Source organism: Lithobates pipiens, unplaced genomic scaffold (genome assembly GCF_037356315.1).
Source record: "Lithobates pipiens isolate NorthernLeopardFrog02 unplaced genomic scaffold, aLitPip1_a1.2 Scaffold_13, whole genome shotgun sequence".
Classification (NCBI taxonomy): Eukaryota; Metazoa; Chordata; class Amphibia; order Anura; family Ranidae; genus Lithobates; species Lithobates pipiens.
This window is the reverse complement of record NW_027507718.1, coordinates 242982127-243006402: the sequence shown is the minus strand read 5'-3', so window position 1 is coordinate 243006402 and position 24276 is coordinate 242982127. Positions and strand designations below refer to the sequence as shown.

General features: G+C 41.3%; 1 protein-coding gene across 2 annotated transcripts in view; it reads right to left on the bottom strand.

Moving 5' to 3' along the window:
* ADAMTS3 (ADAM metallopeptidase with thrombospondin type 1 motif 3) overlaps window positions 1-24276 on the bottom strand; it is a 268741-nt gene that overhangs the window by 95612 nt on the left and 148853 nt on the right. For both annotated transcript variants that reach the window (XM_077476441.1, XM_077476442.1), the window contains exons 6-12: window positions 22662-22745; window positions 20769-20925; window positions 20356-20461; window positions 15214-15357; window positions 13646-13778; window positions 13402-13515; window positions 2066-2211 (exon numbers count right to left, since the gene is read on the bottom strand). In XM_077476441.1, the coding sequence (XP_077332567.1) occupies window positions 2066-2211; window positions 13402-13515; window positions 13646-13778; window positions 15214-15357; window positions 20356-20461; window positions 20769-20925; window positions 22662-22745 (884 nt within the window). The remainder of the gene's footprint in view (window positions 1-2065; window positions 2212-13401; window positions 13516-13645; window positions 13779-15213; window positions 15358-20355; window positions 20462-20768; window positions 20926-22661; window positions 22746-24276) is intronic.

The following is a 24276-nucleotide window of genomic DNA, read 5'->3' as shown; positions in this document are numbered from 1 at the left end:
TCTGCTGTAGTAAACAGTCCATATCGGATAGCTGGAGATCCCAGATCCCAGTTTCAGTTCTGCAATCATTTAATTATATACTCCTGACTTCAATGTCTGCAAAAAGATGTAATCATCTTTATAATAATTAATAGCTTATAATGTGGAATCATTTATTGGTTAATTACACTGCAATTAAAATTGCTTGTGCTTGCAAACTGAATAAACTGTATTTATCGAGAGGGACAAGAGGAAAAGGTGAAACTGATTAATTTAGATGGGATAGGATTAGCAAGAGTAAAGTAAATGAAATCCTAAAAACACAAAAAGGCACAGTGAAGGTGAATTTTACCAATATTCTCTGGTGGTGAATCAATCATGTGATCATGTAGCCCCAGGAAGACGCAAGGTATTGCGAAACATGTAGGGCGGTTATGTGCTGACACCATCCGTTACATGTGACCCCTTTGCATGGGTGTTTGTGGCTGTTTTTTAATTTTGCTGGCTTTTTTATATTAATATTTATCTTTGTGCATAATTTATGTTGTATTGCGGTTTATTCCGCTTGTTCTTTTTTAAGCATTAAAGTTTTTTTTAACGGTATTTAACGATTGGAGTCCGTCTTTTTCCTCTTACACCCGTGGCTCTAAGCCCCGGTGCATCTTTTTCAGATTAGTGGATTCACTGGCCGCACTTTTGCGCTTGCCGCCTCTTGCTTAAGCAAATTTATGTCTATCAGCAGAAGACGCCGAACATATGAGGGACTGACGAGCCTATCCACCAGCTGATCTTCACACTGCCCTCCTCTGTTGGGCCTTCTTGTCTACATTCGGAAGTGGTTGGCCAGACTTGAAGCATCAGAGATCCATCCGTCCCTGCAGAGGGCTGAATCTGCTTGCGATTGTGACTTTGCTTGCAAGGGAGTCCACTCGCTCTGATAAGGACCCTCACTTACAGATTTATTTCTTCAAAGAGCTGAAAGTTGATGGGCATCTGTATTTGCTTTCGAATTGGACTGAAGTTTTTTTTTTTTTTTTTAATCTTTATTAAAATGTCTTTTCACCATTGTTTCGCTCACTGAATTATATATGGACACTTTTTTGATTCATTTCAATGGGGACATTTTAATATGTATACACTGTATCACTTGACTATATGAAATGTATCTTTTGTAGCGCAGCAATTTATTTTTATTTTATTTTACTTTTACCATAGTGATATTTTGATGGTGTTTGCTGCAACTCTTTATTTTTATTTTTAGTTTAGTTTGCTCTTATCTAGCATGGTATTTCTCTGTTTTGGCTTTCAATTTGTCAGCTCCAGCTCCCCTTTGTCAATGCAGTGGATAGGAGGGAATGTAAATAAATGGAGGAGCAATGTAAGCCATAGGGTGATATCATGATTCTGGAAATTGAGTCCCATTGTTGAGCTGGTCACTGACACAAGGGAGTCACAGCTTACAGGTTATGTGAAGCTGAACAAAAAGGAGACCACAGAGTGGGCATGAGGACAGGTTAAGTAAAGTTTTAACCTAAATTGTATTAGACCTTACTATTACTTTAAGCTATAATCCCGACCATGTCCATGATCGACAGGTAAGTCATGATTGACTAGTTGCTGACCTCTGCTTTAGGTAGTTAAAATGGGTAAGTGTCACATTATGCAAATGATAGTAAAAGTGGGCCCAGATGAAAAAAACTAAAAAATCAGGACTTTTGGGCACATTTTTGTACCTCTTTCTATAAAACCATTCCATAATTGGACATTATTAGGTGAAACCAATGGTAATTAAAAAAAAGAGAGAAAATGTAAACTATAGAAGTATCCTTAGAAAACATGCTGATGTTAAGGTTTATATGTGATGAAGACCATTACATAATTAAATACAGGAGTCAAGTGTAACATAAGAGAATGTTACAAAAAAAAGACAAGCTCCAAACTATGTTGATGTCAAAGATGCTGACAATATTGGGATCCAGGGTCATGTGTAATTAATAGGAAATGCTACCCTATAAGGAGAAACAGTAAACTGAAGAAGCATCCCTAGAAAACTTGTAAAAAGGTTTAAATGCACATATACCCTTACATTGGACTATTGCATTGACGTGTTCTAAAACGGACACCAATACCACAAGTTCTTGAACAGGATCCAAATTTTGACCATGCCCCCCAGTTGCCATCTTGCTTGACTTGGTTAGTGGTTCTCCACATACAGTGACCTTTGTAGCACCACTAGAAAAGAACATAACAAAATAGTTCAGTATGGTTATTTGTTTCAAATGAAATTTATTGAATTTATGAAAGAAAAAAACAACTGATGCAAAACATGTTCAAATAATACATTCTAAATCAATACAGAAAATGTGGACATCAAACAAAAGATTACATATTGATATGGTATGTAACGATATGATAGCAGAAATTATATTCGTAAATCTTTATGTCTAATGCACTTATGTAAGGATAACAAAAACACATAATCTGTACGATCGGCCTTGTTTACCATATACAATTGCCACAATAAAGAGCTCATTTACTTAAAGTTGGTACTGTGTTCTTATTCCTCATCTAGATAGTGATTGGAGAGGCAGAAGGTTTTTTACCTTAATGCATTCTATGCATTAAGATAAAAATCCTTCTGTGTGAAGCAGCCCCCCTCCAGCCCCCCTAATACTTACCAGAGCCCCATTTCTGTCCAGCAATGTCCATGAGTGCCTCAGTCATCCAAGACTCTCCCTCCTGATTGGCTGAGACACAGCAGCAGTGCCCGCTGCTGTCATATAAAGTCAGTTAGCCAATCAGGAAAGAGGGGCAGGGCCAGGCCACAGCTCCGTGTCTGACTGGACACAGGGAGCTGTGACTCAGCTTGGGTGCCCCTATAGCACGCTGCTTGCTGTGGAGGCACTCAACAGGAGGGAGGGGCCAGGAGTACAGAAGAGGGACCCCAGAAGATGAGGATCTGGGCTTCTCTGTGCAAAACCACTGCCCAGAGAAGGTAAGTATAACATGTTTGTTATTTTTATAGAAAAAAAAAAACAAGACTTTATAATTACTTTAACACCCCTGGCGGTATTCCTGAGTCTGGCTCGGGGTAAAAATGTTGTACCATTAGCAGTAACCCTGAGCCAGACTCAGGACTGCATTGCTGGATCCAGGATGAGTTTGCTTACCTTGTCCCCTGGATCCAGTGATGTCCCACCCCCCCCCACCCCTCCCGCTGTATGAGCGAGCCGTCCTCAGCTCGATCTATCACACCACCGGGCTCCGTTCCCTTCAAGTGTTGCGATGCGCTGGGATGGAGAACGGCACCAAATTTTTTAAGTAAAACACACACAATACTTACAGTATAATGTAATCTTACAGATTACATTGCTGTATGTAATTATTTCACATCCTCTTTGTCCCTAGTGGTTTCTCCAGTGTCCTGCATGCAGTTTTATATTATAAAAACTGTTCTTTATGACTGGAAACTGGAGATTGTCCATAGGAACCAAAACTGTCCCTTTACATCAAAAATGGTTTTAGACCAGCTAGAAAACAGCGATAATAAATTAGAATCACTCGCAGAATTGAGCAATATCGATTTGTGGGAAGATCTGTCATCAAATACTGAAAAGTAATGACAGTGACAATTCTGCAACTGAGCAAATTTCAATGTTTTTGATTTGATTACATTATTTAATAATTTGTATTATTGTTATATTATTATTTGGTATAATTATTTATTATATTATAATTTATGATTTCATTTTTCAAACTTTATCATACCCGGGATGTCTACTAGACTCTGATTTGGACAGATTTAAGTGAGTTATTCCTAAGAATTACAGGCCTACAATATAAAATGCCAAATTTTCATGCAAAATAATGGTACCGCTTTCAGTACCTGAAATCTGAAATAATCATACCGCCAGGGAGGTTAATTCTGTAGGAAAAAAGCTTTAAATCGGAAGGATTATGAATTACATGTATTCCAAAATAAAATAAAAGAGAAAACTAGAAGGATATTAGTAAGAAAGAAAAACAGACAGTAGGGACATGAAACAAAGATACTAGAAAGATAGCTACCAGTTTAGCCAAAGTTTGAGAAACTGAAACAAAGTGTCATAAGACAAGGCTCTAGTTTCTTCTATGGCACATATAGGATCAATTTTGTACAACCATTTTTTTACTGAGGAGATTAAACTTGATTTCCACTGTAAAGGAATCAATGTTTTGGCTGAATTGAGGAGATGGATGGTTATTTTTTTAACATTGTAGTGATATATCAGAAATATGTAATGATTAGCATTCTGAATCTATATTAGTTTTTGAGATTGTGGAAATAAATTCTTTCATACAGTTCCAAAATGGTACAATCATCAGGCAAGTCTACCAAATATGGTATAAGGAGCTATGTTCTTGCTGATATCTCCAGCATTAAGTAGAATTCCACTGGGTTAGAAATTTAAGAAGCTTCTTGTAGTCAAGTGCTGAAGTGCTAAAGTTCAAGCTTTTGTTTTTGAGAAAATGTTACATATAGAGCAACTTCCAATAAATTCCTATATTTTCTGAATCTCTATGTTCAATATCATAATATAAGCTATAAGTATATGAGATGGAATGTGTAAACATAGTGCCTTGATCATATTTTCAGACTTTATGTATATTTTTTATGTTTTTTGATAAAGTTATGAATTTGGAAATAAATCCAATTAGGTATATTACCACCTTGTATACCTTCTCAGTGTGATTATTTGAACATACAGAATATACATAATCATATGAATACAGATCAGAATATTACACCTATATTTATGAACAATCAAGAAAAGTATAATAAACAGGTATGAAAACTTTCTTAACATTTGTTCCGAAACACTATACATAGAAAGTTTTATTATACCATTTTAAACTAACGTGTTTGGTATTAATTGATCAAGTTAGAAAAATGACTCCTATATCATCATAGTTTTTTGTTGCAAGTCCATAAGTCTCCCAAGATAACCACCGACCCAGCATAATAAACAATGAATATAGGCTTACTTTCTGTAGCAATCTTGGAAGATTAGAGCAAAGACATTCTGATGGCAAAAGAGTCAAGAGGATGGTCTGCAAGTCTTACAATCCGTCACTAGTAGAAGTGTTGATTTTCTGACAGAGTTGTGGTATATACACACACACATATATATACACTACCGTTCAAAAGTTTGGGGTCACCCAAACAATTTTGTTTTTTCCATGAAAAGTCACACTTATTCACCACCATACGTTGTGAAATGAATAGAAAATAGAGTCAAGACATTGACAAGGTTAGAAATAATGATTTGTATTTGAAATAACATTGTTTTTACATCAAACTTTGCTTTCGTCAAAGAATCCTCCTTTTGCAGCAATTACAGCATTGCACACCTTTGGCATTCTAGCTGTTAATTTATTGAGGTAAGCTGGAGAAATTGCACCCCACGCTTCTAGAAGCAGCTCCCACAAGTTGGATTGGTTGGATGGGCACTTCTGGCGTACCATACGGTCAAGCTGCTCCCACAACAGCTCAATGGGGTTCAGATCTGGTGACTGTGCTGGCCACTCCATTACCGATAGAATACCAGCTGCCTGCTTCTGCTGTAAATAGTTCTTGCACAATTTGGAGGTGTGTTTAGGGTCATTGTCCTGTTGTAGGATGAAATTGGCTCCAATCAAGCACTGTCCACTGGGTATGGCATGGCGTTGCAAAATGGAGTGATAGCCTTCCTTATTCAGAATCCCTTTTACCCTGTACAAAGCTCCCACCTTACCAGCACCAAAGCAACCCCAGACCATCACATTACCTCCACCATGCTTAACAGATGGCGTCAGGCATTCTTCCAGCATCTTTTCATTTGTTCTGCGTCTCACAAACGTTCTTCTTTGTGATCCAAACACCTCAAACTTGGATTTATCCGTCCACAACACTTTTTTCCAGTCTTCCTCTGTCCAATGTCTGTGTTCTTTTGCCCATCTTAATCTTTTTCTTTTATTGGCCAGTCTCAGATATGGCTTTTTCTTTGCCACTCTGCCCTGAAGCCCAAAATCCTGCAGCCGCCTCTTCACTGTAGATGTTGACACTGGTGTTTTGCGGGTACTATTTAATGAAGATGCCAGTTGGGGACCTGTGAGGCGTCTGTTTCTCAAACTAGAGACTCTAATGTGCTTATCTTCTTGCTTAGTTTCCCACTTCTTTTTCTACTCTGGTTAGAGCCTGTTTGTGCTGTCCTCTGAAGGGAGTAGTACACACCGTTTTAGGAAATCTTCAATTTCTTTGCAATTTCTCGCATGGAATAGCCTTCATTTCTAAGAACAAGAATAGACTGTCGAGTTTCAGATGAAAGTTCTCTTTTTCTGGCCATTTTGAGCGTTTAATTGACCCCACAAATGTATTGCTCCAGAAACTCAATCTGCTCACAGGAAGGTCAGTTTTGTAGCTTCTGGAAGGAGCTAGACTGTTTTTAGATGTGTGAACATGATTGCACAAGGGTTTGCTAATCATCAATTAGCCTTCTGAGCCAATGAGCAAACACATTGTACCATTAGAACACTGGAGTGATAGTTGCTGGAAATGGGCCTCTATACACCTATGTAGATATTGCACCAAAAACTAGACATTTGCAGTTAGAATAGTCATTTACCACATTAGCAATGTATAGAGTATATTTGTTTAAAGTTAGGACTAGTTTAAAGTTAGCTTCATTGAAAAGTACAGTGCTTTTCCTTCAAAAATAAGGACATTTCAATGTGACCCCAAACTTTTGAACGGTAGTGTATATATATATATATATATATATATATATATATATATATATATATATATATATATATTCTGTATATATAAGTTAAATGTGTATTTTAATATTTTTTCTCTATGCTGTAATGCAAGACTGTTTGGAACAAACAAAACACTATTTCTTCCAAGTTGTGTGGTCTTATGTCCTGGCTTGTACAGCCTTTACTAGGTGCTGGTCTAGAAAGCAGAGAATAGTTCAATCAGTGCCGCCAGGTACCCTTGAGCATTAAAAGCATGGATGTGCTGTACCTCTTACATGTGAACTGTAAAATAAAAGTCTGCAAAAACAATATTCCAAACAGTTACCAGGTTTGCTCTAGCCAATACGGGAATCCATGTAAAAATTCTAATAAAAAAAGGTAAGCTGTCATATAATTAATTATTGTAAAAATATGAATATCCATATAATTAATAGCAATAAAAATACCATCTAATATTGGCAGGAAAAATCTCCAATAAAGCAGCAGGAGTTTGTATTTGGCAGGTTAAGATGTGCAGCTGAAGCTACCATCATTATGTCATTTCAGTTAAAAGTTTGTTATTTTAGGATGGTATATGCAAAGTGATTGCTTATATGGAATGCCATTGGCACCAGCCTAGCCAAATAGGAATACATTTAACTTTGTTACTGGAATGCAAAGCACTATATATAAAGTGGCCTGGCTAGGCCTGTACTGGTCTGGCTTTGAGTGTCTGTAAGTGAAATTGACTGGGCAAACAAGATCCTGCATTGAATATTTCTAATTCCGAATACAATATTAACAATGTTAAAGTAATAATTTGCATAGAAATACTATGGACTTTTTTAGTAAAATTACAATTGGTTTGCAGAAATTATAAATTAAAATGATTCATTTAAATTAAGGTAATGATTTTAAAGTTCAGAATGATTATACAATGTAAAAATGGCTCCAAGACACCATTTTCTGGCTTTCTCATTGCGATACTCGCCTTTTCTCTGGACCTGTCCTCCACAGACTGATCCAACAATGTTGTGCTGGACCTCTTCCTGGTTGAATGATGCTCATTGTCATTCAACCAATTTGCTGTAAGCCCAGGTCATTGAAGCTTTGTCCCTCTCCCTAAACTAAAAGAAGAATGCAGTAGAGAGCGGTATCATGTCATTACAGTCTCTGCAGCTTTTAGGATCTACCCACCACCAGAGGAATAAGAGAATGAATAGGACATGTGTTATCACCAGACCAAACCGATAACACCCAGGAAAATAGTATGTATATGCTGAAGGGTCCAGAAATCCTCCCAGGGTGTCAATGTGGGGGGAGGGGGCCTTGGGGAAAGGGGAGGTGCCCAGAATTATCAAATCTGTTATTTGGGGAGCATGGGGGAACTAATGATATCCCCTTCTGAAACTGCTTATTGCCTGGCTATAATGCTCATCTTCTTGCTTTGGTACTTTCAATAACTGACCCAGAACAAGTATGCAGATATGAACTTTTGCCTTCTCTGCAACTTTCCTGATTTGTATACTTGTCCCAGGCTATTGAAATTAAAGATAGTTGGTCAATATAACAGAAATCAAATAATATTTTTAGAAGCAGGACAACAGTGACATTTCCTCTACTTCTCCAATGACAGGCTTAATTAAATCCTGCTCGGTCACATCAGCAAAGTGTTAAATGTAAAATGCAGTAACTAATTACTGTCAGTCAGAATTCACATTATTGTAGGTACACCACTCCAAGGCAAGATATAAACTGAGTGATTTGGGCAATACTGATTTTGCATTAAGGAGAAACACTTAATTTACACACTTGGGGTGATTTACGAAGAAGAAGGCCGGCACTGCACCAGTTTATACCTATTTGTTGCACCGGAAAAGTCTTTAACTGAGTGTGCGAACTGTGCGAACAATGAAGCGCAAATAACAATAATATATGTAAACTGCAACTGACAATAGGGTAACTGCGTTTTTTTTTTCGATAATAGCGCACGCCCAATACAATTGTTTAATTACATCTCACTAGGTGTGTCTTGTTAGCCAATTAGTAGGTGTTCTCAGTTACTTAACCCTTTGATGCTAACCTCATTCCTATCCCTTCTAATATCTTTGAAATTAGTTGTTTTCTTTTTTTAACCAAATCTTTCAATACATTACAAAGAACAAAGAAGTGTTTCTAAACCCAATACATTAATATTTTCAGATCTTGATCTTTAAAGGTAACCATACACTGCAATCAGTTAGATCTTAAATAAATTAGATTTAGTGCAAGAGCCTGTTTAGTTTCCTATATTTTGAATTAATTGTTCAAGTGCGTCTTCCTATTACCTATTTTGCCTAAATATCGAGTTGTACAGAGATTGGCCAATCAGATTGCATGACCATCTTAAGTGCCAAATTTGGAATGTACAGTAGATGTGCCATGACCCACTTGTATTTTCCTAACAATATTTCTTGGGCTTTATACAAGGCACATGAAAAAACACCTTTTTTCAAGGCATGCTAGAGTGATCAGGAATCTTCAAACTATGGCTTTCCAGCTTTTGTGGAAATACACATCCCATGAGGCATTATAAAACTCTGACATTCACAGACATGACTAAGCATGATGGGAATTGTAGTTCCTGACCAACTGGAGAGACATAGTTTGAAAGAAAGAAAGGTGGAGCAGCGGCTGCTAGTGAGAGTCTCTGAGTGAGGATAGATGCTGTGTACATTAAGATGTTCAAAGCTGTGTGCGTTGAAGGGCTTCAAAGCTGTGTGCGTCCAAGGAGCCAGAAGCTGTGTGCATTGAGGGGGCTTGAAGCTGTGTGTGTTTAAGAAGCCTAAAGACTGTATGCACCCAAGGCTGTGGGCCTGGAATGGAAGATCTGGTGGTTGAGATACCAGTACATATAGCAGCAGTGCTGTTGAAGAGTAGCCAGTAAAAAGCTTGAGACCGGCAGAGCTACTGCTACACAGAAGACATACAAGACTTTGACATTAGAGAAGTCACTGATCACCAAACAATTAGAGGCAAAACCACCGGTCACCCCGCAACAGAAGCCAACCAAGCCAGCCACTCCTGCTACCATGGACCTCTGCAGAAGACTACCGCTCCTCCCAGAAATCTCGCCCAACAAAGGTTCTGCCAAAGAACGCATCCAGCCTACCAAAGGCAATGTCCACTTTGCTAAAGGCTACGTACACCCTACCAAAGGCAACGTCTGCCCTGGCAAAGATGTCTACTCTGTCTAAGTCCATCACCCCTCCAAGACCCCCCAAATACTCCAACAACCCCCCACGTTCCGCAGAACCACCATCAGGATTATGTTGTATGCCTATTCAATTAACTCATTCTGACTGTCTCTGGTTCCTACCATGGAGGGGTGTCGTTATTGCATTGCTGATTGGATACTGACCTATTCTACAGGCTTGGTAAGCGCGCATTTTTTCACGGTGGTGGATTGCACTATAGGGTGTCATTTGGAATAATAAAATTCCATGCACATTTTTCACTGATCACTCACTGGATTTGTATTCATGGACTTTGTTTCATTACCATTTTTATCACAGTTATATTCTGTTACTCTCATTTGTGTTTCCTTTGGTCACTCATTGGATTTATGCTTATGGATTTATGTTTAGCACTGTTATTATCACAGTTAACTTTTTTAGCGCAGTCTTATTACCATACATAGTTTGAAAACCCCTGTGCAGGGGCAGACTGACCATTTGGGCACTCGGCACTGCTCGAGGGCCCCATGCCACTAAGGGGTCCCATCAGGGTTGCCAACCTCAATAAAACCAGAGACAGTATGATAAAATCTGTGTTTTTTTTTAAATCCCAAGATTATAGCTGTCCCGCCTCTCCAGTGTGTGCATGTGTATTCTGTGTGTCTATATTGTGTGTGTGTGTGTGTATACTGTGTGGCACCATAATCTATTGCCTGGGGGCCCCATAATCTCATATTGCCTGGGTGCACCATAATCTCCCCACAATCTCCTATTGCCCGGGTGCCCCATAATCTTCTCCTATTGCCCGGGGGCCCCATAATCTCCTATTGCCCAGGGGGCCCGGGGGGCCCTATGAGTTGTCAGTCCGCCCCTGCCCCTGTGCTAGACCATTATTATGCCTCCAGAATTGGGAGTGTGGCATCTACCCAACTTCTCTCTGCTGGTAGACACAAGAACCTACATCTATATGCAGTGTCTTGCGAAAGTATTCGGCCCCCTTAAACTTTTCAACCTTTTGCCACATTTCAAGCTTCAAACATAAAGATATACAATTTTTATTTTTTGTGAAGAATCACCAACAAGTGGGACACAATTGTGAAGTGGAACGAAATCTATTGGATTTTTGAAACTTTTTTAACTAATAAAAAAATGAAAAGTGGGGCGTGCAAAATTATTCGCCCCCTTGCGTTAATACTTTGTAGAGCCACCTTTTGCTGCGATTACAGCTGCAAGTTGCTTGGGGTATGTCTCTATCAGTTTTGCACATCGAGAGACTGAAATTCTTGCCCATTCTTCCTTGCAAAACAGCTCGAGCTCAGTGAGGTTGGATGGAGAGCGTTTGTGAACAGCAGATTTCAGCTCTTTCCACAAATTCTCGATTGGATTCAGGTCTGGACTTTGACTTGGCCATTCTAACACCTGAATACGTTTATTTGTGAACCATTCCTTTGTAGATTTTGCTGTATGTTTGGGATCATTGTCTTGTTGGAAGATAAATCTCCGTCCCAGTTTCAGGTCTTTTGCAGACTCCAACAGGTTTTCATCCAGAATGGTCCTGTATTTGGCTGCATCCATCTTCCCCTCAATTTTAACCATCTTCCCTGTCCCTGCTGAAGAAAAGCAGGCCCAAACCATGATGCTGCCACCACCATGTTTGACAGTGGGGATGGTGTTTTGAAGGTGATGAGCTGTGTTGCTTTTACGCCAAACATATCGTTTTGCATTGTGGGCAAAAAGTTCGATTTTGGTTTCATCTGACCAGAGCACCTTCTTCCACATGTTTTGTGTGTCTCCCAGGTGGCTTGTTGCAAACTTTAGACAAGACTTTTTATGGATATCTTTGAGAAATGGCTTTCTTCTTGCCACTCTTCCATAAAGGCCAGATTTGTGCAGTGTACGACTGATTGTTGTCCTATAGACAGACTCTCCCACCTCAGCTGTAGTTCTCTGCAGTTCATCCAGAGTGATCATGGGCCTCTTGGCTGCATCTCTGATCAGTCTTCTCCTTGAGTGAGCTGAAAGTTTAGAGGGACGGCCAGGTCTTGGTAGATTTGCAGTGGTCTGATACTCCTTCCATTTCAAAATGATCGCTTGCACAGTGCTCCTTGGGATGTTTAAAGCTTGGGAAATCTTTTTGTATCCAAATCCGGCTTTAAACTTCTCTACAATAGTATTACGGACCTGCTTGGTGTGTTCCTTGGTCTTCATGATGCTCTCTGCGCTTTCAACAGAACCCTGAAACTATCACAGAGCAGGTGCATTTATACAGAGACTTGATTACACACAGGTGGATTCTATGTATCACCATCAGTCATTTAGGACAACATTGGATCATTCAGAGATCCTCGCTGAACTTCTGGAGTGAGTTTGCTGCACTGAAAGTAAAGGGGCCGAATAATTTTGCACGCACCACTTTTCAGTTTTTTATCTGCTAAAAAAGTTTAAAATATCCAATAGATTTCGTTCCACTTCACAATTGTGTCCCACTTGTTGGTGATTCTTCACAAAAAATAAAAATTTTATATCTTTATGTTTGAAGCCTGAAATGTGGAAAAAGGTTGAAAAGTTCAAGGGGGCCAAATACTTTTGCAAGGCACTGTATATATATATACACACACACTGAAGAAGGAAGCAGTATACATTGGCCCGGAAATAAACCTGTACACAGGAAGTAGGTGTGTGTTCTGAAGCCAAATCATATAGACATACACACATGACTTACACAAACACCGCCTCATGTAAAAATGATCTTAATTTTCAAATAAGGATCATCTCTTCCTCAGAGAACATGGTGGTGGGAAGAAATTAGCAGCAGGACAAGCAACTTCTTGGAGGGGCGTGATGTCATTCTTGTGTGCTGGCCACTACTTCTGGGAACCAGATATGCGCCACGGGTACGTACCTCCGCGCACATGCATCTCACATACACAGCAGTAGCAAATTTAGATGCATTTAGCGCATCTAGCTGCAGGAACCAAATTTTAATGGAAATTAATAGTAAAGCAGATGCAGATTTCCAGGACTGGCATAACAAATGTTTATAGTGAAAGGCAACTGGTGTTTTCTATTAAACAAGGTTTAAATGGGCCATTGATATTCATCACAGTTGAGCTTAGGAATGCGTCCTTGCAAAGTTAAACTAAATTAAATCCTTTCTTATTTTTGCTTGGGGATAGAATGCAGAGGGATTAGAAGTCTTGTCAGTTTTTGGGGATGTCTGCACCCCTGATAGGGTGAAGACGCCTCCTAAATTTAGCCAATTTCTCCTCTAATTTATTCACTTCCTGTCACATAGCCAAACAGGAAGTTAGGGTAAAACCCTACCAATGTCTTTCCTTGGAGACACAAACAGGTCAATCTAAATAGTTTCCCCCAACAGGCCATGTTTGCAGGTAACACTAAAAAGGTTGCATTTTAATTAATCTCATATAGACAAATGGTAACTTACTTTTCCGGGAGCACATTCTGTTCCATCGAGAGGCGGACCTTTTTTGGTCTTACAAAAATATGGGTTATCAGGATGGCTGCACCACAACTGCTTGCAAGGGTCAAATGTACGGAACTGAAAAAATATATTTGCTTAATATTAACTTTAGATAACCAAGACAGCTTTTAACAGAAACTGAAAAAAAGTAAAAATAAATTACACAAATAAACATATAAACTAAACATTTAAAATATGTATAGCGTACAGCTGTGCACATTTTGTAGCCCACACCAAAGTCAAAGCGGCACTGTTCATCCATAGAATAGTTTATTCCGGGGAGGTCTGGAAGTTTCGGCCAGTCATGTTCAAATGGGTCATCCAGGAGGCAATCATACAAACTGAAAAACATAAAAATATGCTTATCCGTGATTTTATAAAATCCCTGACGTTACCATTGAAAAGGTTTCTAGGTAAATACATTTGCACTGTTAAACTGTAGCTCTAGACAGACAATTGAATACACATTTTAAATATGCATATCTTTATTGGTTAAGCCACCAAATAATGTGTAATTCTATTCATGATCAATAAAAATTAAGTATTTCTGAAAATTCCCCTAAATGGATAGGTTTATGGTCCAAGAAGTGTGTCATTTACATTTGTGTGTGCTAAGCAGGTGTATATGTAGCGCTGGCTCCTGATGAGCAGGCACTATGGTTTTTTCAAAGTTAACTTTCCTGAAACCACAGTTGGGGTTTGGAGCTAATTTTCTAAATTTCTGGTTTCAGTACCAGTCTAGCTGGGTTGCACTGGGTTCTCCTTGACTGCAGATGTCACTGTTGAGGTTGAGAACGCAGTCTAGCTGGGTGTATTGAATGCCAATGTTCTCTCGGAACCAGCCCAGTGGGAGTGTTATCCTGCTGTGCATTCTGGGAGGTGGTATTTAAGGTACTGACATCACATGCTTCGGGGTTCTGTTCTGCTCTGTGGGAGAGAATATTTTCTGTCTGTGTGGTTCTGACCCTCCTGACAAGCCCCATGGCCCTCCTGGTTTGGGGTGTGGGGCCATGCATTTCAAGTCTCGGAGCTGGCTAGCCTGAGGCAACGCAACTGCAGGGACAGGCCTGAATGGATTTCGGGGCCTATTGATCCAAAGATGGTCCGGTGCCATCTCATCCAAGGGAGAGGCCCAGCAACTGGAGAAACCCCAGGGGAGGACTCTTCGGGAGAAGGCCGTGCACAAGGCTGGCTTCTCTGAAGGAGCCTGAAGGCTCAGTTGAAGGACACTACATGGATCTACACACTATCGCCGGATCAGCTGAGAGATACTGGTACCGTATGATAGCTCTTTAAATTTGTGTATGTCCTTCAGTAACGCTAAAGTCTGTGGCAGTGACTTTTTCTCAAATATCCTACACTCAAGTCTGAGGCAGAGACTTTGCTTAACACCCTACTGGCTGCTAGGCCTAGTGAGAGGAGGTCTATCTGGTGTTGTAAATTCCAGCTGTGAAATGGTTGCTATTTTCTGGATTTTTTCCTATAAGAGACTTTCCATTTTTTGCAGTCTAAAGTACCTGAGCTTAGTCCTAACCCTCTACCCTTATTTAAAGACTCTGTTTCTGGTTCAAATAAATAACCCAAAAGAAGGTTCAGTGTCAGTTTCCACATTTCTTTGGGCCATCTACCACAGGAACCCCTAGACAGAGAAGAGGTCAAGAAGGTAATGGTAAGCCCAATAAAACCAGCAGCTCCTTCGGGGGTCAGTGCAACATATATAAAAGATCCCTTGCAACTCTAAAGAGGTAAAAAAAAAAAAAGTAAACATTGAATTACTGTATATGTCTCTTCAGCTCTTGACCACTGCATCTTGACCAGTGATACCGATGGAAAGCTGCTTGCACCAGAGGAGCCATAACACTGCCCATGCTCGTTTCATCTCCACATCGATTTCCTTGTCCATCATGTTCCATTCCTAGGCTGGATGTATAAACAAATTATGTTGGAAGAAGCGTATTGATATTTTGTTTCAATCTACCAGTACAAGCAGGAGCAGATTAATATTACTATATCACAATTAGGTTTATTAAAATTGTAGCGGGATGACCTTTGCAGCTCCTGCCATATTGTGCAAGTATGCAGAGCGTATTTTCACATTATGCCAGATCCTAAATCTGGGGTTTCCCTCTGCCATTGTTGACAGATCTGTGCTCCTCATTGCCAGTCCTCGGCTTTTTCTACCATCCATTCCTGCATGTCTTTCAAACCTACATCTTCTCTCTTCAGTCATTGTGTGGCAACTGGCAACTAATCAGCTATTTCCTGCACATGCTTGCTGGAGTTACATTATTCTGGCACCCGACTTTATACAGGTTGACTGAGTGTCTACACTGCTCTTCACATGCAGTGCAGGCAGTGTACACACAAACCATTGGTAGGAAAAAAAAAACATTTTGGCAGAAGAGACATGCACAGTTTCTTCTATCAAAATAATTCATCAGATGCCATTTTTTTTCTTAATTAAGTTTGACTATAATAATAATGCTAAATGCAATGACAATATGTAAGCCCATAGGAATCACTGGTAAATCTCCTTTCTGTGCTTAAGCTGTTGAAAATGGATTTGTATAATAATAGTAGTATGTTACTAAATCTAAGCTATGGAGTTGACAGAGGAAATATGGCTGATACATTTTCTCAACATAATAGATCTATCTTGGATTATGGTACCTTTTATTATTTTTTATTAATAGTTGAACTCGAGGCACACTTAAAATTCTACTCAAGATAATAGAACCATAGAGCTTTTGAAAAAAGGAGCTCTGAAGATAATAGATGATGAACCCTAGAGCTTTTGAGAAAAGGAGCTCTGACTGCTGAGATCATGGAATTTTGAATAGGCGTGCAGGTGTCTATGCATTTCTTCAGATTTACCAAAACCATGTACTGCAAGGGCCTGCCTGATTGCGTAAAAATTGAAGTTCCTAAGCTTTGACCTCATATTATATGGTTTTGGTAAATCTGAAGAAACATCTGCAGAAAATCTAATAGTGTGTATGGGGCTTTATGCTGTGATGTTACAGACACTGACCTTGAAGACTCCAGACATTTGCAGACATTTCTGCCCCCTTGTCTTTAGCATAAAGGTTGTCACAGCTTTGTTGGCAGTTTTACCTTGCCATCTCTTGGGATATTGATTACTGTTTTATCCCTTACAGTGCAACTATCCTCAGACTATGGATAGAAAAACATTTACATATTCTTAAACAGTGAAAGAGCGAACAGTGAAAGAGCTTTAAACAAGCCCTCACTGACCTCTATAGCTGCAGGTACTATAAAGTAATTCATACTCAAGGTTGCTGTCATGCTCATGTATCACTAGTTAATTTATTATTTATAATGTTTGAATTTCACTGAGTTAATTTTGCAAGATTTTAATACAATTTACCTTTAAAATCTCAAGGTCACAACACGATTATAGCTATTGGTTTTAGCACATACATTTAATAGTGCTTTGTCTACATATAGTATGGCTTATGTACATTAAGCTATGTCCACAAATGTACAAACTACTTTTTTTAGATCTCTTTTTACAGCATTTTAGTTTAATGACTTAATGTCATCATATCATGTTTTATGATAACATGTTAACTGTAGCACCTGTTTTATGTTTGGAAGAAAACCAAATTTTGGCTTTGTGGCACTTCACTCATCACACTCAAAATAACGCTTACAATCCAAGGAAACTGTTCCAGTTCCTCAGTTCACAAAAGAAGCCTACATATCACCTAGATGTCCTATTGGGATACCACCAGTATGTGTTTGTCAAATACATTATTAGCACCTACGTATATCCACCTAAGTTTCCAGCACCATTAATCTGCTATTTAAAGCATGATACTCATGGTAAGGGCCAGCATTAAGGATATTGTTTAGTTTTGGTTACAAGATAGTCATAGTTTATCTGTGACTGGCAACTGTTTTGGGTCGTGGATGGTTAAAGAAAACGTGTAACTGCACTACTTCAATAAAGCTGTGGCTTTGCCCTTATTCCAAATAAATTTTTGTTTCTTTGTGATTTATAGGGTTGGGTTACAGTGATTATTATGTTGGATGTATGTGTTTTTCAGTAGTCAGGGCACAACAAACATTAGAACACAGCTTCTGTGTGTAAAGCCGCGTACACACGTAGCCGTCTGTCCGACGTACTTAGTCTGGCGGACTTCCCGCCAGACTGTCCGTCGGACTTTCCGAACGGGCTACTTGCCCACACACGGCACTTTTTCAGCAGACTAATACGGTGTACTAAGTCCGCTGTACTATCCGCCCTACTTTTGAAATGAACGGACTCGCCCACGCACGCGGAGGAAAGTCCGCTCATTTAGAGCGCGTCTCCAGGTAGGCGGGGCCCGCAAAGGAGACGCCGCTGGCCCTGCCACCTGGTATGGACTTAAAGGGGAACCCCAACGCCGAAAAAAATCGGCATGGGGTCCCCCCAAAGTCCACAACAGACCCTTGTCCGAGCACGCTACCCGGCCGGCCAGGAAAGGAGGGGCGAGCGAGCGCCCCCCCTCCTGAGCCGTACCAGGCCGCATGCCCTCAACACGGGGGGTGCCTTGGGGAAGGGGGGGCCGCGTGGCCCCCCCACCCCAAAGCACCTTGTCCCCATGTTGATGAGGACAAGGGCCTCTTCCCGACAACCCTGGCCGTTGGTTGTCGGGGTCTGCAGGCGGGGGGCTTATCGGAATCCGGGAGCCCCCTTTAATAAGGGCGCCCCCGGATACCGGCCCCCCACCCTATGTGAATGAGTATGGGGTACAATGTACCCCTACCCATTCACCTGTAAAATAAAAGTACAAAAAAAAACACAACACACGGGATAAAATACTTTATTGCACAGCTCCGGGGGTCTTCCGTCTTCGGGGGTCTTCCCGCCGGACTCCTCCGATATCTTCTTGTAGCTCTTTTGCTAGCGGAGGAGTCCAGCTTTCTTCCTCGCCGCGGCCTCTTCTTCCGACTTCGGGGGTCTTGTCCCCCTCTTCGGTTCTTCTGCCGGGCCACTGCACCTTCTTATAGCTCTTTTACAGGTGGTGGCCCGGTCTTCTGTCGCGGCCGCCTTCCGTTCTTCTGTTCTTCTCTTCTTCTTCTTCTTCAGAGTCCTCCGCTCACAATGACAGGGAACGGGCACGCGGCGACTTATATAGGGACAAGGGGCGGGGTCTTCGGTGGATGTCACATGGGTTCATGTCACATGGGTTCATGTCACATGGCGACAGTCCCAGCATCCTCCGGGACTGTGACATCGTAAGGGGGCGGGGTCACCATGTGACATGAACCCATGTGACATCCACCGAAGGCCCCACCCCTTGTCCCTATATAAGTCGCCGCGTGCCCGTTCCCTGTCATTGTGAGCGGAGGACTCGGTGAGGCAACATCTGAAGAAGAAGAAGAAGAGAAGAACAGAAGAACGGAAGGCGGCGGCGGCAGAAGACCGGGCCACCGCCTGTAAAAGAGCTATAAGAAGGCGCGGTGGCCCGGCAGAAGAACCGAAGAGGGGGACAACACCCCCGAAGTCGGAAGAAGAGGAAGAAAGCCAGACTCCTCCGCTAGCAAAAGAGCTACAAGAAGATAGCGGAGGAGTCTGGCGAGAAGACCCCCGAAGACGGAAGACCCCCAGAGCTGTGCAATAAAGTATTTTATCTCGTGTGTTGTGTTTTTTTTGTACTTTTATTTTACAGGTGTATGGGTAGGGGTACATTGTACCCCATACTCATTCACATAGGGTGGGGGGCCGGTATCCGGGGGCCCCCTTATTAAAGGGGTCTCACCGGATTCCGATAAGCCCCCCGCCCACAGACCCCGACAACCAACGGCCAGGGTTGTCGGGAAGAGGCCCTTGTCCTCATCAACATGGGGACAAGGTGATTTGGGGTGGGGGGCCGCGCGGCCCCCCCTTCCCCAAGGCACCCCCCATGTTGAGGGCATGCGGCCTGGTACGGCTCAGGAGGGGGGGGCGCTCGCTCGCCCCTCCTTTCCTGGCCGGCCAGGTAGCGTGCTCAGACAAGGGTCTGTTGTGGACTTTGGGGGGACCCCATGCCGATTTTTTTCGGCGTTGGGGTTCCCCTTTAAGTCCATACCAGGTGGCAGGGCCAGCGGCGTCTCCTTCGCGGGCCCCGACTACCTGGAGACCCGCTCGAAATGAGCGGACTTTTCTCCGGGCGGGAAAAGTCCGCTCATTTCAAAAGTACAGCGGACTGGCATACACACGGCCGGATTGTCCGCCGAAATGCGAGTCCGGCGGGAAGATTGGAGTGTAACACGGCATTCTAATTCCGCCGTACTTTCGGGTCAAAAAAGTATGCCGGAGGCTACACACGGGGGGATTGTCCGGCGGACTTGAGTTTGCCGGACTTTTCCACCCGCTTGTTTGATCGTGTGTACGCGGCATAAGACTGTAAATAAAATTCAAATGTCAGATAACTGAATCACCGTCTTAAAAGTACACTCATTTCTAGTCACTGTTATTCTACATATTGTATATGCAGAAAAGCAAATGCAACAGTTTGAGTTTTCTTCTTAATATACTGTTCTTAATTACAAAATAAGTCAAAGGCTTTCCAGACTGTATCAAAGAATCAGACATTTCAATGTTGTCTGGGGTACTGCTTACACAAGAGCAGTGTAGTTTTTTGAATTTTGTAATTTATGAACAGAAACATGTTTGGGGCCTCTGAAATCTACAGTCACGAATTCCATAAACTTTCTTTGGATAAAGTGTTTTCAACAGTGCACAATGGTATTTAGAAAGTACACAGGAATTTGTTATGACTAGTCAGTCAAACATAATAAACTGTTAATAAATTGTTAATCCAAACTGGGATTCACCCTTCCCTAAGCCTTCTTAGATACTATAACCTGGTCAAGAAAAGAGACTTGTTTATCAGTATTAGCCACCCTCTCATTTACAGTTCTACTTACACATGGCCAGTTTCATGGGCAACCACAAAGGCTGAAGAGAAACCGTCTTCATGGTTCAGCGTGCAGCTTCTTATAGGATGACACATTCCAGTCACTGGAGCATAGCCTTGTATGACAAACACAAGATAGTAATAACATTCTTCAGTTCTTTATCATTTATAATGCAATGGCATAATAAATTGTATTCAAAACCTGCCCCTTAAAACCAGTGCAGTGACTCCTTGACCATGCACAAAACTGATACCATGCCCTGTGGTGACCCTCAACAAAGTAAAGAATTAGAGAAGGCTCTGCTCCTCCTACTTTTGAAGGCTGAAAGCATTTATGGCCTCCTTTGTTGCATTTGAACTAAGAAAACAACCTTCTCTAGGACAATATACCCATACTGGCTATTGTTTCTAGAATTTGTGTACCTTGCATTCCAGCAGGACCAAAATCTTGTCTTGTCAAAAAAATTGCATGGTCATGGTGTTCAGAATGGTTGGGGTCAGATTTTTGCTGTTGGTATGCCCATCTGCAGACATTGTCAAGACTTCTTGATGGGTTTCCTCTTTCGATCAAACTGATAGACTACAAGAAAAAAAGATGCAAGATAATACCCTAAAATCAGTGCAGTAAGCAATTCTACACCATGATTTAATTACATTATTGTAGTTGTCATAATAATAGCAACAAGTTTCGCTTTAAGGAAAAACAAGATATTCTCTATAAGCAACCTCTAACTTTACCAAAATCCTCTGAATGAACCTTCTCTGGGAAGGAGACATTCTGCATTGTTGGATCTTTCTAGCCAGGTTGTGTTTATTGTTCACCTTGCCTTTCCTCCACCAGACAAATTGCCACCGGGGAAGGTTGTTTACCATGCTACACTTTGATTTCTCTATATTTAAACATGCACATTTGGATGAGCTGAACATGCATGTTCATGGAAAATGGTTTCAGGCAAAATATCAATCACTGGCCAGATTGCGCCTGCTTATTTGAATGTCACATTGTGCCTGCATATTTACATGTTTGCAGGCAGACAGATTTTAATGAACTTATTTACCAGCATAAATAAAAAAGACCCATGTGATTAGGCACAGCCTGGTTATCCTTTTTAGGACTGGTCTTTAAAATATCCTACTGCTTGTACTTTTATTGGAGCAACCAAAATATTAGCATATGGCTACAGTTTAAGGATGTATGGTCTGAGAGCAAAATTCCTATCCACAGCAAACAATAAGAGTTTACTTTACGTTGACTACCTGCACTGTACGTGACAGCTGGGATGTGAATAGGTTACTATGGTCATTGTATTTCCTATACATACAGGCGGTCCCCTACTTACAAACATCCAACTTACGAACGACTCCTATTTACAAACAGAGGGAGACAACAGGGAGTGAGAGAAAATCTCCCCCTAGGAAGGGAAATTCACTCCTGTAAGAGTTAATATGGGAAAAAGGTATCTCCACTGATACTTTATCACCAATCCTTGTTTCCCTAACAACCCAAAACTTTCAAAATCCAATTGTCATTGGGACAGAAAATTAGGTGAAATCTTCTGAACAGAGGCACAGACAGCAAAACAAATGTTACAGGGGTGTTAACCCTTCCCTATGCTATCCAAAAAGCTTAAAAATTGATTTTTTTTGGCTGGAGCTACACTTAAAAAATGTACCTGTTACGACTTACAAACAGATTCAACTTAAAGCGGGATTCCACCCTAAAGTGGAACCTCCGCTGATCGGATCCCTCCCCCCCTCCAGTGTCACAATTGACACCTTTCAGGGGGGAGGGGGGTGGAGATACCTGTCAAAGACAGGTATTTTCACCCACTTCCGGGCATAGACTCCCGTGGGAGTCTACGCCATTTCCTGCCCTGCCGCGCTGTCTGCTGGGACACACACGGGTCCCAGTGACAGCGCAGAGATTTCCTATTGCGCGGCGCGGCTCGCGCATGCGCAGTAGGGAACCGGGAAGTGAAGCCGATTCGCTTCACTTCCTGATTCCCTCACCTAGAATGGTGACTGCAGCAGCCGAGAGCCGAGCGATCGATCGGCCTCGGCTGCCGGCATTGCTGGAACCCGGGACAGGTGAGTGTCCATTTATTAAAAGTCAGCAGCTGTAGTATTTATAGCTGCTGGCTTTTAATATTTTATTTTTTTGGTGGAATCCCTCTTTAAGAACAAACCTACAGTCCCTCTCTTGTTTGTAACCCGGGGACTGCCTGTATATGCTTGCATAACCCTACGTGACAATTATCACCCTCAACAGCTTTAGCTTGAAAAACAGAAGATCATCATGTTAGTCGTCTTTTTTACCTTTGCATAACCAAGCATAATCATTCGAACCAGGACTACATTAATGTGAGCACCAATGGAGTCATCATGATAGATTTCATTAACCTACAGAAGAGATAATGACAACATTAATGAGTTTAACCTTATTTACTAACAGAAAAAAAATGAATATGTCAAAAACACACCCAGTGCAGCAAATATTAATTACATGAAAATCTCTTACTAGATTTTAGACTGTTTCTCAAATTTTTTACTCCTGAAGAACCATAAATAATTTTGAGGTCTTGGGAACCCCTTTTAAAAATGATTATACCTATGGCTCATTGTAAATTAATGTGATCCCCATGTGCATAGTATTATAAAGAAACATGAGTATGCCCAGGACAGAGACACGAAATTGACAGAGCCCCCATTCTTTTCATATAAAAGATTAAGGAATCCTAGAGACATATTGGTCCATGTTGTTTTTTTAAACACTGAGCCGCCGATTTTAGGAGCTACTTGCACACACATCAGACACCAATGGGCATGTCAGCATTGTGTTCAATTTAATTTTGTAATTAGAAACAAATTTTTCACAAACCCCAGAACAAGAAAAACAGGGAAAATAATTAGATATTTTTCTAGATGTCCCTGTACATATCAGATTTACTGAGCACAGAAATGAAGTGAGGATGTTCCATTGTTGTTGAGGTCTAATTATTGACCAGTGAACTGCATACTTGCTGACAGTCCCGATTTTCCCGGGACAATCCCAATTTTTGGACCCTCGTCCCAGGATTTTGCTTTTGTCCTGGGAAATCGGGACTGTTTTTGGTACTGCAGCTCTTGGCTCCAAAAATGTGCCTGCCACCACCGTGAGATCTATTTCCAGCTAGCAGGTGTTCAGTTCAGTTTATCCAATTGGCTTCTCTCTTCAGTGTACAAGTAAACAATTCTCTTGTACACTGAAGCTGGTTAGCTGCACTGATATGCAGGAGACACTCCACTGGGGACACCTAATGTAAGGAGGCACTCCACTGGGGACACCTGATGTAAGGAGGCACTCCACTGGGGACACCTGATGTAAGGAGGCACTCCACTGGGGACACCTGATGTAAGGAGGCACTCCGCTGGGGACACCTGATGTAAGGAGGCACTCCGCTGGGGACACCTGATGTAAGGAGGCACTCCCCTGGGGACACCTGATGTAAGGAGGCACTCCCCTGGGGACCCCTGATGTAAGGAGGCACTCCGCTGGGGATGTGTGATGTAAGGAGGAACTCTGCTATGGATGTCTGGTGTAAGGAGGGACTCTGCTGGGGACACCTGATGGCATCTGGTGGCAGGCAACACAATCAGGGCTCCCACTGATTCAGCATTATGGTGAGTTGAACTATTTGATTTTATATTACAATGTAATAATAGAAATAATGTGCTTCAATCATCCTAACACCATAACAACCATGGTGCCAGGATGATTGAAGCACTAACACCAGGTGTTTGGAGCATCTTTATCTGCTGATTGTCAAACTTTATGGAATACAAATATTTCTATTTTGGTGTAGGATCTGGGCCTGCTGTCCCTCCATCCCTCTCTCTCCTTCCCTCCCTATTTCTTTCTTTCTTCCTCCATCCCTCGATCATCTCATACTCG